The sequence below is a fragment of the Urocitellus parryii genome, chromosome 3 (genome assembly GCF_045843805.1).
Source record: "Urocitellus parryii isolate mUroPar1 chromosome 3, mUroPar1.hap1, whole genome shotgun sequence".
NCBI lineage: Eukaryota > Metazoa > Chordata > Mammalia > Rodentia > Sciuridae > Urocitellus > Urocitellus parryii.
Genome location: NC_135533.1, coordinates 151,272,700 through 151,288,233, shown reverse-complemented (window position 1 = coordinate 151,288,233; position 15,534 = coordinate 151,272,700). Strand labels below are relative to the sequence as shown.

Below are 15,534 nucleotides of genomic sequence, written 5' to 3'. Positions count from 1 at the left end.
GGCAGCCCTGCTGCATATGCAGGAAGATTCCAGGGAAGGGCTCTTGCCAGTGCCGGGGGCTGCAGTGTGGAGGCTAGAAACAGGCCACCCTTTCTTCAAATTCTGGCTCTGCACAGGTGAGCTGTGTGGCTCTCGACCGCCTCTCCTTTGTCTCATCACCTCTAAGACTAGAACATGGTCTCCTTTCTATGAAGACTACATGACGTAACGACAGACATCATGCACACAGAGGCACACGATAGTTAGTTAGGGGACACTTTAATATCATACTAATATTTAAAAATCAAGAGAGAGCCAAGAAATGACAGTAACTGAATGTCCTGGGGAAATCACTGTTCTTCAAGGTTTCGCAGAGTTCCTCATTATCATTGTGTGAAGACTTGTACAGGATATTCCCATTAAAATTTGGCCCCAAGGACTTTTCCTAGGTAAATTTCTTCCCGTCAGGCAATGCGAATCATGCATCTCCACTGTTTCCAAGTGCTTCCATCCACAAACCCCTTCTCCATCTGCAGTGATAGCACTGGAGAGCAGGTGATGAGGCACAACTCGCCCTAAGCCCTGCCTGAGCACGGCCTCCCTTCTCTCTGGAGGTAAGACCCACAGAGGCAATTCACCATATTTTCATTTTTTCCTTGGAAAGCCCAGGGCTGAAATCCAAGGTTCACTTATGATCACTTACCTAGTTTGCTAGGGATATGTTCCGTGTGATTTTTAACTTTACATGAATATTTTAACCTGCTGCATCTGTGTACATGCTTTTTATGGTAATCATGTCTAGTTGTTACTAAGTTACACCCAGGCTTCCCTTGATGGCCAGCACCAGTTAAACCCCACTGCTGTGGGGCACTCACCCATCAGGCACAGTGTGTGGCAGCCTTCTAAACTTTCACAAATGTCCCGGCATCGGTCTCTGTCTCTTAAAAATACGATGAATTTGCGAAGCATGTCATGAGATTCTAAAACAGTGAGACGCTGTAAACAACGGCAAACAGTTAAAGTGAAAACTGCAAGGACATTTCCCAGCACAGCACGAGCTTGATCACACGCAGACTGTTCCCCAAACAGCAGAACAGGTCCTGAAGCACCAAGCAGAGGAAGCTGCTTCTCTGGGCTACTAACCTGAGCGTGTCTACGCTGGCTATTAGTTTAGAAGAGAAATCAGGAGGAGTGAGAACTAACATAGCAATCCTTTTACTAAATTGTGAGGAAAAAAGCAAAACCAGAATTGGTTTGGGGGGAAACTCACAGAGCCCACTTACCTCAGGGGTCACTGTGCTGAGATGAGTCACAAGCGCAGGCACAGACATGATGTGGATGAGGAACGGCCGAATCAGATTGTCTGAAAATTGTGCAGCAATCACAGGGCTAGACACAGACAGATGGGCTTACTGAGACAGGTACGCGGGCACACCTGAGCTAAAGAGCAAGCCTGCCAATGCCCTCCGACCCCCAGAACCGCTTCCCGGGGCTTCTAGGAAAACTAAAAGGTGAAAACGGGGACACACCGAAAGAATGGTTAAGTCAGTGACGGTGCAGTCACATGATGCAGCACTTTACAGCCATGAAAAAAGGAGCCTTAAAGTTTTACTGGCATAAGAAAATGCCCATATATAAAAATTACAAAGTAAAGCAAGATACAAAACAACATAAATGGGAGAAGAGGGGCTCATGATGGGAAGGACACACAAAAGGGCTTCTAGAGTCCCAGTGTAACCCATTTCCTCAATCAAGCACTGCTTACCCAGGGGTCCACTAGGTGACAACACCAAGAACTCACCAACTAAGCAGCTTATTTAAAAGAATACATATGGTCTGATATTAACATTTAAAAATATAGGCACAATACAAAAGTTATATTAATTCAAAAAAATTGGTTTGGGGGGAAACTCCAAAGAGAGTCAGATCAAACTCCAAGGAGACAGATCAAAAAATGTTAACGATGCATCTCTGGGTTGTAGAATCATGAGGAATTTTTTCTTCCTTACACTTTTCTGTGTTACTTAGGTTTTCAGCCATAAACATTTATTACCTCCATAATTAGAAAAAGATAAATGTTAAAATAAGATCATGACTTCTTTCTCAAAACATATCCAAAAATGAATTAAAAGCAGATCACAAGTTTCAATGATCTAAATGACCTAAATTTTATAGCTAAAATTATAAAATTCTCAGTAGAAAGCACAGAAGTCTAAGGTGATACAATGACTTCTTAGTATGACACGCAAAACAGAGACAACAGGAAAAACACAGATAAAAGTTTTGGGATTCAAAAGACACTATCAAGAAAGCAAAAACCTCCTGGCAACAACCACAGAACTCCTCAGAGCTTTCAGCAGGAAGGTGGGCTGGGGTTAGCAGGAACCTGAGGGCCTCGGCTCTTCCCAATATTTTCTCCTACACAGAGTGCGAGGAAATATTTGTATATCATGTACCTGATGGGAGCTCACACAACTCGGCAATAAAAACAAACAACCCCTTTTAAAAATGGACAAAGAATCTAGAGGGACATTTCTTTTTTTTTTTTTTTAATATATTTTAGTTGTTGATGGGCCTTTATTTTATTTGCTTATTTATATATATGGTGCTGGGAATCGAACCCAGTGCCTCACACGTATGAGGCAAGCACTGTACCGCTGAGCTACAACTCCAGCCCCTAGAGGGACATTTCTTTAGAGAAGATATACAAGTGGTTAATAATCACCCAAAAAAGCGGTCAACATATTACCCATCAGGGAACTGCAACCATATCAAAGTGAGGTTTTGCTGCAACCCCACTAGGATAGCCATCCTCAAAAAGACAGATGACGACAGTGTGGTGAGCACATGGCGAAGCTGAACCTGTACACGCTGCCACAGCCACTCTGGAAAGCAGTTTGGCAGTCGTTCCACGAACCCACCATTCTACTCTAGAAATACTGTCAAGAGAAATGAAAGCTCACGTGTGCACAAGAACCTATATGGAAATGTTCACAGCAGCAAAATTCATAACAGTGCAAAAGCACAAACAACTCAGCATGGTACAGCCCATACAACAGATTATTTGGCCATAAACAGGAAGGATGTGTGGACTCATGCTACAGCACAGGACAAGCCTCGGACACATTATGCAACGTGAAAAAAGCTAGTAACAAAAGACTGCCCACTGTGGGGTTCCAGTGTGTGAAATATCCAGGAGAGGAATCCACAGGGACAGGAAGCACCATGACAGGGCCAGAAAGGACAGTGCCTTCTCTGGGGCTCATGCAGAAACCCAAGACTCCACCTACAGAAACCTCTGCTCCAAGTCACTCAACCTGCCAAGACCAGGGAGACCAGGGCAAGGTGCAGGAGGACACCTGAAGGACTGCAGGGTGAAAACGAGGTCGGCCATAAAGTCCACCTTATTCCTGGAGCTGGGCAGACCCGCAGGAGAAGCAGAAGCCAGAGCCGGCAGGCCCGTGGCAGTGCACCTGGTGGGGCTCAGGCTCTGGAAAGGCTCCCATTTATTCAAGGTGTGCATATTGTTCTTAGACTATAAGAATGTGAACACTGTGTGAGGCAGGGATACTCTGTTACAGCTTAACGGAGAAGAAATGTGGTAAAAGGATCAGTTATGACCGCGTTGACTAGCCACACTGGGAACTACGATGGCAGTGTGGTCATGACAGGCCATGTGGCCCACAGAGTGGGACATATTTACTACCTGTCTATAGAAAACATATGCCAGCACATGCTGTATACCATCATTCCCAAAGTGGTGCTCCCTGGGAGTTTGACATGCTCTGCATCCAAACAAGAGGCAGGGACATTCAGTGCAGATATGCCTGGACTAACATCAGGTTAAACAGGATCAGGACTCCTGGTGACAACCACAGGACTCCTCAGAGCTTTCGGCAGGAAGGTGGGCAGGGGTTAGCAGGAACGTGAGGGCCGTGGCTCTTCCCAAGCTGATGGACCTCTCCCTAAGTCAGTAACCCCTCAACAGTTTAGGAATATTCTGGACCCATCAATGACACAGCAGGTGTAATCTCAACAAGGAAATCTTATGTATTTCACATCGACAAACCAATTAACCCATTATGTCCCATTGTCTTTTACATGTGACACACCTACAAAAACTTATGCTGATCCATTTATAGGTGTCCCATAAAATTTTTATTGATTTTTATAGGTGTCCCTTATGTAGGACAATGGGACATATTCAGTTAAGTGAACACAGATGTCATACTTCTCTACTCCTCTTGATGCCAGCATTTCCAGCCTCTGCTCCTAAAACCATTCCCTTGGCCCTTTTCCTCTGCTCCCAGCTGGACCTCCTCCAGCTCTCATAGGCTTTTTCTCTTTTTAACAATTAAGAACTCAAAAGTGATCGTATCTCAACCGCTGGCAGAATGAACACAATTTGTTTCCCCTCAGATCACACTAGAAAATTATTTATGGGTAAAGACTAAAGTCCAAGAAAAATCCTGGGCTGTCACACATGCATTATGCTCAGAAAGAACAGCACTTCCTGTGAACCCTGACGAGGTGGACAAGGCCACACCTTAAACCCCGCCACCAGAGAAGAGTCGAGAGGAGGCACAGTCAGAAGCAGCCGCCCTCTCGCCCCACTTCTTACCGCAGTGCCAGAGAAAAGGCTGCTGTTAAGGTGCCCTTGGACAGACAAGGCCGGGGTCTGGCCAGGCCTCTGGTGAGCAACACCTGAAAAGAACATTTAACTGGTTAGGGGACAGTACCAACTTTATGTGAGTTTGTATATTTAAAAAACAAAAATGAGTGCTTCTGATAAAAACACTGATTTGCAATGTCTCCTGAAAAGGAAGGAGAAAAGGTGTTGGGCATGGAGGTTGTTTTCTCTACTCTCCCTGCTTTAAATGTTAATATAAAAAAAAAATACACAGTTAAAATTTTTAATAGCTAAGCTGGGCACAGTGGCATACGCCTGTAATCCCAGTGACTCGGAGGCTGAGGCAGGAGAATCACAAGTTCAAGGTTAGCCTCAGCAACTGAGTGAGACTCCAACTCAAAACAAAAAATAAAAAGGGCTGGGGTTGTAGCTTAGTGGTAACTTACCTCTGGGTTCAATCCTCAGTACCAAAAATAAAAATAAAAATGTGGCGAGCTGGGCATGGAGGTATGCACCTGTGGTCTCAGCTATTTGGGCGGCTGAGGCAAAAGGAGCCCTTGAGCCCAGGAGTCAGGACCAGCCTGGGCAACACAGCAAGACTCCAGGTCATTAAAAAAAAAAAAAAAAATTACAGTTAATAAAAAGAATACCTGGCTTAAATTTCAAGATGCCATGGCAGTTAGAAGCAGTTCAGAGTTACAGTGTCGAGGAGAAGCCTCCTCTCCTGAGATAAACTGTTGACAGACCACCTTTTGCTGGTACACCACCTCGCAAGGTTGTCATGAGAACATGCGACCAACTCAGGAAATGGCCCATCGCAGTGGCAGGCAGAAGGGCGGGCCAAACCAACGTCACTTTTCACAAGAATTTCACAGTATTTCTCAATGGCAACTGGGCTTTTGATAATTCTTGGGAGTATAATTTGGCACAATAAGGTGCAGAGTGGACAGAAGGCCATTTGAGGACACAGAGCTAGAAATATAATTCCAGATACCAACAAAGCAGGAACCTGACGGAAGAAGCCCTGAGGCCTTCTTGAGTTTAGATTTCAAGAGAATTGATTTTCTCTGCAGCCAAAAATATGGAGCATTAAAAAGATCCTAGGTCACTGTCCTCCCTAAACTTAAACCACAGGTGACCCACAGTAGGTGGAAGATACAGAGGACACTGGGCATTAGCCCTTCCTGCAAAAAGTATTTCTGTGAGGAGGGTGTAAGACGTGCAGAAACCAATGTAAAAATCCCAGGTCAGGATTGGAGGGTGGGAGCTCACATATTAGGGAGGGGGCCACACACCTGCAGCACAGAGTAAAACCCATGCTGGTTGAGATGTCCCATTATATTTGCACAGATATGGTTCATGGCTGGTCGAAGGTTCTCACCTAAATGAAGAAAAAATTAAAAAGTTTCTTGCATATTGTGACCTGTTTATGTGGGACAGAAAATGTATGCCCTAGTCCGAAGGCCATGAGGAAACACAGTAATCTCTGGCTTGCTGTCCCATTCCCTTGGGTCTGAACCAGAGCACAGGAAGGCACTATCTGGAACTCTCTCTCTCCTGGAAGGCATGACTCAAGTTCTACCTCTTGGGAGCTGGTCCTTCCCTTCCCTTAGTGAGAAGGCACATTGCTGAGCTCCTGTCACACCTTCTCCAACCGTGTCCCATGGCGTGGCACTTTATGCTTTCCCTGGGTGCCTCCTGTGCCCACTGGGACACAAGCTTCCTGGCCAAGTTCAGAACTCAACAATTTTTAGACTCCTCCCAGAGTCCAGAATGTTCCTAAAATAGGTTCTCCTTGCTTACCTGGGGTTTTTGCAGTCTTCTGTTTCTAGTTTCTACCCCTCTCCACCGAACTCCACCTCTCCCCAGCTCTAAGCTCAGACATCACTCCCTTAGGAGAATCTGAGCCCCAGGGTCCCAGGTGGAACCCTTCCCAATCCCTCTGAACACTTTCATCCCCTCTGGACTCTTCTGAGTACTACCATATTTATTGTCATTTTACATACGGTTATTTCCTGGTATTTATGGGGGATTGGTTCCAAAACCCCCCTTCGACATGAAAATTTGTGGGTGCCCAAATCCCTTACATAAAATGGCACAGCACTCACATATAACCTACACACTTGCTCCTGTATACTTTAAATCACCTGTAGATTACTTACAAGACCTAATACAATGTCAGTCCTACGTAAATAGTTGTTACAATGCATTACTAAGGAATAATGACAAGAAAAGAAGTCTGTATGTGCTCAGTACAGATGGAATTTTTTCAAGTATTTCTGACCCAAGTTTGGGTGAGTCCACAATATGGAATATGAGATACGGAGAGTAAACTGCACACGAGTGACTTCTATTCATTATGTTTCATCACCACACTCAGCACGAGCACCTGAAGTCCCCAGAGGGCAGTGATCGTTTCTGTTTTGCTTATCACTACATGGCCAATGCCTAGCATGTTGTCTGGCACATAGCAGGTTACTTGCTGAGTGGACAGATGACATGAATATATGAAGCACTTAGGGAGCAGTTTCCAGATAAGGAGGCAGCTTTACAAAGCAGGTTTCATGGGCAAAACACAATTATTTGCTAACGATTTTCCAAAATGAAATGATAAGGTTCATGTGACTACCATCCTTTGCAGGCTGAAGCACTGGGGAAGTTACAAAAAATGAGATCAGAGGTACAATGTCTCTAAAAATAAATTCAGACAGGAGAAGAGTGTGACACACACTACTAACACACTGTCAGGGGCATTCCTACCAAGGTCTTTTGGGGCTTGTGGTGGCAAAAATGCTTCTTATGAAGGAGAAAAGGTGCTCTGCACTCACTATGGAAATGACAACTGGGAAAAATTTGAAAATAAGTTCTACAGACCTTTTCCCCGGAGGATTTTCCATGTTGAAGTGTCCGTGAAGGTGACAAGCATCGTGAGGTACAGTGTGATGAGTCTGGAGTCTTGTAAGATTTCAGGCTGGAAACAACAAAAGGGGCAAGACTGACACGGGGCCTCCAGCCCCGAACGGCGGAGCATCCATGTCACAGCTTCCCTAGGTGCCCTCAGACAGGAAGGAGTCAGAATTTCACGGCTGTTCTTTTCTCTTGGAGCGGGACCACCGTAGTCTTCAGCACACTACTGCTTGACCACAGTATCAAATACTCCTGGGAACCCAGAGTTGCCTTTGGGCAACAAGGCGACAAGGCATGGCTTGTCCTAAGGGCATCTCTGCCTGTGTGTTTGAACACTCAGCAAACAGCAGACACCGAACCAGGCCTAACAGGCTCTGCCCTGGTCCATGGCTCACTGGCTGTGGGACTCCGGGCATTCCTTAACCTCTCTGTCTTGGTTTCCTTATCTATGACTAGAGATAATAATATTTATTTTCCTCAGAGAGTTGTTATGAGGATAAATGTATTAATGCACACAACACTCCAAGAACAGTGCCTGGCACACAGATAATTCTATGTACTGTTGTTGTTACAATGATAGTTCACTGGGCAGGGCAGGGCGTGTTCAGGGTCACATGGGAATTCAGCAGCCGAGTTAGGACTAAATCACAGAACTTCTGGCTCCAGATCCAGTGGCTTTTCTCCCAGCATCTGCTTTTGCACATAAAGTTATGTTTTCAAAGTAGAAGGGTTTCATTTCAAAGAGAAAGCTGCTGTGGGACACAGACACAGACAGCAGTAGGAAGGTCTGCCTGCTCCAGTGGAGGCAGGGGATAGTCCATCTGCTTAGCCCTGAGGCACTTCAGTGGAAACCCAGGACCCCAAGGACCAGAGGCTGAAGACCTCTGCTCCACATCCTAATGCCTCACCTGACAAGATGCAGGTGGCTTGCTGCTATTTTACAATAGACTACAACCAAACATCCTTTTCCTTGCTTAGCCTATTGGATTGCCCGCTGCACTCATGTTGGGCTTCTATTACTTTTAACAGGAGGCCCAACTAGTACAATGACAGACCACAAAATAGTCACAGTATCAAAAGGATGGGAAAGATGATAGGATTCCCCGGCATCAAGACTGAGGCAATTAATGAGTCAGTGTCCAACATATCATACCCAAGAAGGGCTCAAAATGATTACATGGCTCTCCCAGGACAATGGCTCAACTAAAACTTCTTTGCTAGACTCTGATAGATCTTCAAAGCTATAACCAATGAGGAAATGATGGGAGCTAGAAAGTACACACTAAAGGCTGCAGGGAAGAATGACAGATTGAGTTTTAGTTTGTGTGTCTGTGTTTTACCTTGAGCTGCTCAAGAAACTCACAGCAATACCACAGAATGTCCTTGATTTGTTTAATCCATAGGAGAGTGAGATCCTTGGAAAGAGCGAGGGATACATACCACACCTACAAGCAGGGGAAAAAAAAAAGGATGTCACGGGCAGTTACAGCAGTCATTCTACATATGGCGTAACAACTAGAACTGGGTCTATGAGCTAGGTCTAGTGCCAGATAGGACAATGGAGAAGAACGGAAAAATAAGCAGCATGTAGGACTTATTTTTATACCAAACTCAAAGATAAAATAGCTTAGGAAGGGAATTCACTATCCTGAGTAAGATGCAAGAGCAGAAAATAGCTTCTTGGATAACAAGGACAAAGGAATCATTTGCACTTTATCAGTGTTTTCCGATCTATTTCTTATTTGCATGTGCAAACAAAAGCCCAAACATTCAACAGGAATTTTCAGAGCCAAATGAGCTAGCCCCCAGGAGTTTAAGGAGATTTTCTAGCCCCCAACCCACATACCTTAGGTTCATTCTCAAGATCCATGCTGCTCAGGATACAACGGCACAACTTCTCGAGTCTCTGCAGAGGCAGAAATGAGCTTATAAAGTCCCACAACTACAAAAAGTGAGGAACAGAGGGGAGCACACATTTGGTGGGCACCTGGCTTGTGCAGCTTCTTACAGATGTGGAAACTGAGGACCAGAAAGGCAAAAGACAGGCTCTTAATGAGTGGCCCAGAGGATGGCTGAGCTCTACAGATGTGCTTAAAGGTTTGTGTCTTTGACATAAAAATCCAGAATGAAGCTTCTTTTGAAAACCAAATTCCATCTGGAAAACTGGGCTTGGAGTCATGCAGACTAGCGGCTTCCTCCTAATTTGGGCCTGCCAATTGGCCGTTAGGGGAGCACCGTGGACACGGACGTCTGCTTTGTTGTACCATCCCTGATATGCAAAAGGGAGAAAAGTGGAAACCAGAAAACAGCTTACACCAGACCCGTCCTTAAGAACGGCATGACCTCAGGGTTCCTCCTCTGTAAGATGGGGACCCCCTCTCCACAGGCTTGTCTGTCCTCATCCATGAGACAGGGGTTCGCTGCCTATGCACCCTCTCTCTCCTGCTGGGCTGAGAGCACCTCAAGAGTAGACACTCTGACTGTATTGTTTCCTTCTAGGGCCCCAGTGGTATCCTTAGTACTGTCTCCACTGTCACTACTGCTTTACTGGGATTATATTTTCCAGCTGATCATTCCAATCCCAAGGCACCAAGTAGTGTGTTTTGTTTGGTTTGTGGGATATTTAAAAAATTTAAAATTAGCTACCAAGTTTTACAAATTTAGCATTAAGCATAATGACCCATATCTCCAGCATCTCTTAAAAAAAAAAAAAATCAGAGTATGGGTCAACCACTAGTGGGCGCCTGGTAGCAATGCTCTCTTGGATGTCCTAGCTAGAGCAGCCTGTCAGTCACTGCTTATTATGATTTGTATTTCAGACTACGTTTTGTCCCACGTAGAGCAGCCATCACTCATATCCTGGCTCCTGTATGCATTTGATCCAACCTGTGCTTGGGACAGCCAATGCAAAAAAGGTCCCAGAAGCACTGTTCATAATCCCTACAAAATAGGTCCCAAGAAAACAAAGTGGGCAAAAATAAGCACCTCACAGAGCTGCTGTAAGAATGAGTTGATGTTTATAAAATACTTACAAAAAGTCCTGGCATGTGGGGAGCACTATGTATGTTTGTTATTAATATTTACCTCATTATCCTCTCTCATTTTGAACAAGAACAGCAGTTTCCTGGCAATCTTGAAAATACCAAGTGCGCTTCTTTTACTGGACCCAGAGTCATCTGCTTTAAAAAACTCATCAATCTCTCTCCTACGGAGGGAAGGATTTAAAAAAAAAAAAAAAGGCATTTTAAAATTCACAGCATCTGGAAGGCTCCTCAAAACCCATAAGAGAAAACTTATCTATTTCCTGTTGGTTGGGAGTGAGAGAAATATGCGGGGGAGTTTCTGAACCCCACCTGATGTCTTTGTGCAGTCGATTCCGACAGAGGAAACTCCGGACGTGGGCCTGAATCTCCACAGCGGCTCGCTCTCGCTCTTTCTGCACCAGCCTTTCTTCTCGTGCCTGACGGGCTCTATCAATGAACCACGCTCTCGAGGTCTGAGAGACAGTGAACATGTTTGCAAACTTGCACAAACCCTGCAAGGAAATAGCAAGAAGCTGTGGTAGACTGTGTGAAAGACACACACACAAGAAAGGGCTCGAACAGAAAGGGCTCAAGTGCAAAGGGTGGGCAAGGACCTGGGCAGCAGGAGAGAGATACTTGGGATCCTCTAACACCTTCCAAGGGGTTCATACCTCTCCTGGCACAAGTTTCAACTTCATATCATTTCATTTCATACAACTCACCAACACCAGGGGTGTTATATCCTGTATTAATTTTCTTCAGAGAAAGAGCTCAGTGCCTGGCATGCAGTACAGGCAGGCTCTGTATAAGTTTAACAAGTAAACAATCCCATCCATAAAGGTCCAATTCACACCAGGGAGCCTTTAAGTTGAATATTTCCAGATATTTGAATTTTCTAGAGCAATCCATCATGTTTGGGAAGCCAACAACAAGCAGTAAACTCCTATTTTGCCAAGACTTAAGGGAAAAATCAAATATGATTATAGTCACTGTTATTTTAGTTACCTATTCACTAAACAAATGATTCCTGGTGCCTATGTGGTCCCAGCACAAAGAAGTTTCATTTTTAAAGAAAGGGACATTTTAACATTAAAAAAGTGAAAGGGACTGTACATGACTTCAGAATGCATGATAGTCCACTAAATTGAACACATCTGACATCATGTGTCACTTATTCTGTGGTCCTTACTGTTCTCATACTGCCAAGAACCAATGAAGACTTTGAGCAGAATTTCTCCTGTCCACTGACAGGTGCTTTCCTGGACAGAGGCTTTAAAGTTTATATGATAACTATCATCTGACCATGACTGTCCATCCCCCAATGGGTGGCTTTGGCTAGCAGTCAAAAGCACACAGCAGGGACCCATGGAGCCTCCCATACTGAGGTGGCATCTTTACAGCTTGACAACTCTTGTCATTCTACAATAAACAAAGATAAGAAATGCATAAACTAATAAGAAACGAATGACTCAGAAACCCAGACTTTTGGAAAACCATCTCTTTACCAGTTTCGCTCAAAGCAGTACCCATGAAGAAATATCATCCAGAATTAAAAAGTTCAGGCTAAGTCCCTGTCACGAGAACATATCCAGGGACTTCTGAAGCCCCCTTTCAACACTGATTCACACTTGTCAAACAACTTCAGGGCTCTGCTAGCATGTGGGTCTATCACCAGCAACTCCTGAAACAATGAACAAAGCCTGCCCAACCACTCTGCTAAACAATCAACAGCACCTGCTGTCTTCTGCATCACTCTCTCTTCCCACCAATCTGGAGAGCTCACCTGAGGACCCGCCTGTGTAGCAGAAATGCTAGGTAACCATTAGTGATCTCCCGAAGGACACACAGGCGAGGATGCTTCAGAGGAGCTTGCTAAGATAAACAACAACAACAAAATCCAGGGTTAGAGTCAAATTTCATAGGTGTGGCATCATATATCTTCCTCACTGAGTATAATACAGTGCCCACTGGTTTAAAAAAGAAATACTTCTGTCTCATCCAAATGTTAAGACTCTTTCCCCAGTCCTCACAATTTGTAGGAAATAGATTGAAAACAATCTCAAAGAAGTTGTTGAATCAAAGTTTTCCATGCTCTGTGATGTTAAGCAAAAATAACAGAGAGAGGTGATGGAATGTTAACAAATCACTGAAGCTGGGCATGTTAGCGCATGCCTATGATGCCTGTGACTTGGTAAACTGAGGCAGGAGAAGCATAGGTTCCAGGCCAGCCTTAGTGACTTAGCAAGACACTGTTTCAAAATAAAAAATGTAAAAGGACTGGGGATGTAGCTCCGTGGCAAAGTACCCTAGATTCAGTCCTGCCTCCCCAAAAGCTATTGAACGTTGACATTTCTGAACAATACATAAATTTTTATGCCATAGAAGTGAAAAAATTGCTTAGACTGGGTGTGGTGCTCACCTGTTATCACAGCAGTTTGGGAAGTGGAGGCAGGAGGATTTCAAGTTCAAGGCCAGCCTCAGTAATTTAATGAGGCCCTAAGCAACTTAGTGAGACCTTGTCTTAAAAAAAAAAAAAAAAGGTTGGGGATGTGACTCAGCAGTTAAACAACCCTGGGTTCATCCTTGATAGGAAAAAGAAAGCAGGTCAAAGCCATGAGCACAATGGTGTGTTCTCCCCATGTTCTTTATTAACAGGGGAGACACAGGGATCAAGAGAGGGCGTCTCTTCACAGTGGACAAACAAAAATTTGCATGCAAATTGTGCTTAAGTATCTATCAGACTTTCTCAGAACTTTCACTTCTCTGGGGGGAGGTCTCCCAAGATTAAATCCCTTCCTTGAGATTATCCTCTCAGCAATGTCACTAGTTTGTTTCTGTTTACGCTGTGTAACAAGTCTATTACAGTTTTCCTCACTCTTTCCTGTATTCCTCTTCCATTTGCATGGTGTGTACTATAGCTCATTAGTCAAAGAAAACAATCAAGTATTAGGTACTTATTTTGACAAATGGTACAGATAATAATTTAAAAAGATGTATGCAACATGATTAGAATAAATAAGAAAATATTTTCAAGAGGTATCTCAAAACACGTATGAGTTTTACTGTATTGTCATGAATCTTATAATCCAGTTAAGGAAACAAAAATAACAGAGGGGAAAAATATAAGAAAAAAGGAAGTTATAGATAACCAAGATCATTCAAAAAGCAAAGTTAAGTGCCCTCTATGTATCAAGTCCTTTCTTCTTTTTTTAAATTTATTTTTTTTGTTGTAGTTGGACATAGTACCTTTATTTATTTATTTATTTATTTTTATGTGGTGCTGAGGATCAAACCCAGGGCCTCACATGCGCTAGGCAAACGCTTTACTGCTGAGCCATAACCCCAGCCCATGTACCAGTCCTTTCTAAGTATCTCATCTAAAAGACAACAATTACAGGAAAGTCCAGCTTAGATCACTAGTAAATGGCAGTATCACGGTTTTAATACCAATAGGGTTCTGATTCTGCACTACCTCTATATTTCCACGAGACTTGCTCAAAATTAGTGTTTCCTGGATGAGGTCAACTTCATGGAGAACCACAAAAGCACATGACAGTCCAGAAAGTATCATTCCCAAGTTGAAGTACTATAAGTGCCAACTGCTGAGTGATTTTTTTCCTGAATGGTGGAAATAGCTGGGCTGCCAAGTTTAATGACCATTTGTTAAGGGAAGCCACTATACTAAATATACAGATATTTATCAACCCTGTATCTTCAACAGCTGCTTCTTATTGGTCTCCATAATCTTATTTTTTTTTTCTTTTTAAAACTGGGGATTGAATTCAGGGGCACTTTACTACTTAACTACATTCCCTGGTCTTTTTAATTTTGAGTTAGGGTCTCACTAAGTTGCTTAGATTGGCCTCAAACTTGCCATCTTTCTGGGTCAGACTCCTCAGTTGCTGGGATTACTGGCAGGCGCTACCATGCCTGCCTCAATAGTATAATTTCTGAAATCCAAGAATACTCAACAAAACTTGGAGAAAATATTAATAATACTGGGTATTATTTACTGAAAGCTACAGCCTATTGCCTAAACTAATAGCCTAGGTGGGATGCTATTATCAATCCAACCTTCCTGTGTGTGTGTGGGGGGGGGGGAGAAAATGTACAGAGGGGACATGACCTGCCAGAGCCTCTGGGATCCTTTATTTGAACCCCAAAGCAATAGTTATTGGTAAGTAGACAAGATCCAGGCCTCCCCATTTACACAAAAACAAAGTAAAGAGAGGTTGAGAATGGGAGCTGCCCATGGGGCTAAACTAGAGTCCAATTATAACCAGGTTTCTCTTTATTCAGAGCTGAGTGTCAAGCAGGATACTAAAAGGTAATATAAAACACTCTTGTGAAACAATTACTACGTTTTACAGAGAAGGAAAATGAGGATCACAGAGGTGAGTGGACTCATACAAAGTCACACCACAAGCGAATCGGGTTCGAATTCCAGTTTAGGTGACCGACCCCTGAGGCCCAGCACGTTCCCTTAATACCAACAATCACACTTTTCGCCAATAATTACTATCTTTATAAACGCCTATCGCCTCGATAACAAGTGGAAAGAGCCACAGGGACGGGGGGAACACCCTGGAGCCCCCAGAGCAGCTGCAGAACCCGCCCCTCCGACCTGTCCAAGCATGGACTCGGCCCCAGAACACCTCCCTCAAAGTCCCCGGCCCCACCGCCCAGAGAACCGATGACCCTGTTTCTACTCGCTACCCGCAGGTCGTAGACCTTTATCCGCTCGAGGCCCCAGCGCTCTGAGTCCGGGCCACAGCTGCCGCCGCCTCAACCCAACACCCCAAAATTCTGCCAGACCCGGGGCAGCGGCCGAACCCCGACCGCCATCTTGCCCCGGGGTGTTCGCTCTCCGAACTCCGCCTGGAAGCCAGTATCCGGTTCCTGGAAACAACAGTTCCCCCGAGCTTATTTGCCCGGGGGGAAAAAAAACTCCAGTTTAGGTGTTTTTTTTTTGTCTTGTCCTCTCTTCTGGCAGCT

The 15,534-nt window shown here is 44.3% G+C and overlaps 1 protein-coding gene across 5 annotated transcripts in view; it reads right to left on the bottom strand.

Moving 5' to 3' along the window:
• The window catches only part of Ube3b (ubiquitin protein ligase E3B), a 50,838-nt gene extending 35,417 nt beyond the window's left edge, over positions 1-15,421 (bottom strand). For 2 of the 5 annotated variants that reach the window (XR_003302648.2, XM_026409175.2), the window contains exons 1-11: positions 15,271-15,421; positions 12,323-12,411; positions 10,870-11,051; positions 10,601-10,721; positions 9,363-9,422; positions 8,857-8,961; positions 7,484-7,580; positions 5,905-5,990; positions 4,601-4,683; positions 1,263-1,368; positions 855-975 (exon numbers count right to left, since the gene is read on the bottom strand). Coding sequence is in view for 4 of the 5 variants with exons in the window: in XM_026409175.2 (XP_026264960.1) it covers positions 855-975; positions 1,263-1,368; positions 4,601-4,683; positions 5,905-5,990; positions 7,484-7,580; positions 8,857-8,961; positions 9,363-9,422; positions 10,601-10,721; positions 10,870-11,030 (940 nt within the window). In the remaining variant the exon portion in view is untranslated. Of the gene's footprint in view, positions 1-854; positions 976-1,262; positions 1,369-4,600; positions 4,684-5,904; positions 5,991-7,483; positions 7,581-8,856; positions 8,962-9,362; positions 9,423-10,600; positions 10,722-10,869; positions 11,052-12,322; positions 12,412-12,958; positions 13,060-15,255 lie in introns of all 5 variants that reach the window. The other 3 variants (XM_026409176.2, XM_077796136.1, XM_026409177.2) reach the window with 3 other exon arrangements.
• Between the last annotated feature and the right edge of the window lie 113 nt (positions 15,422-15,534).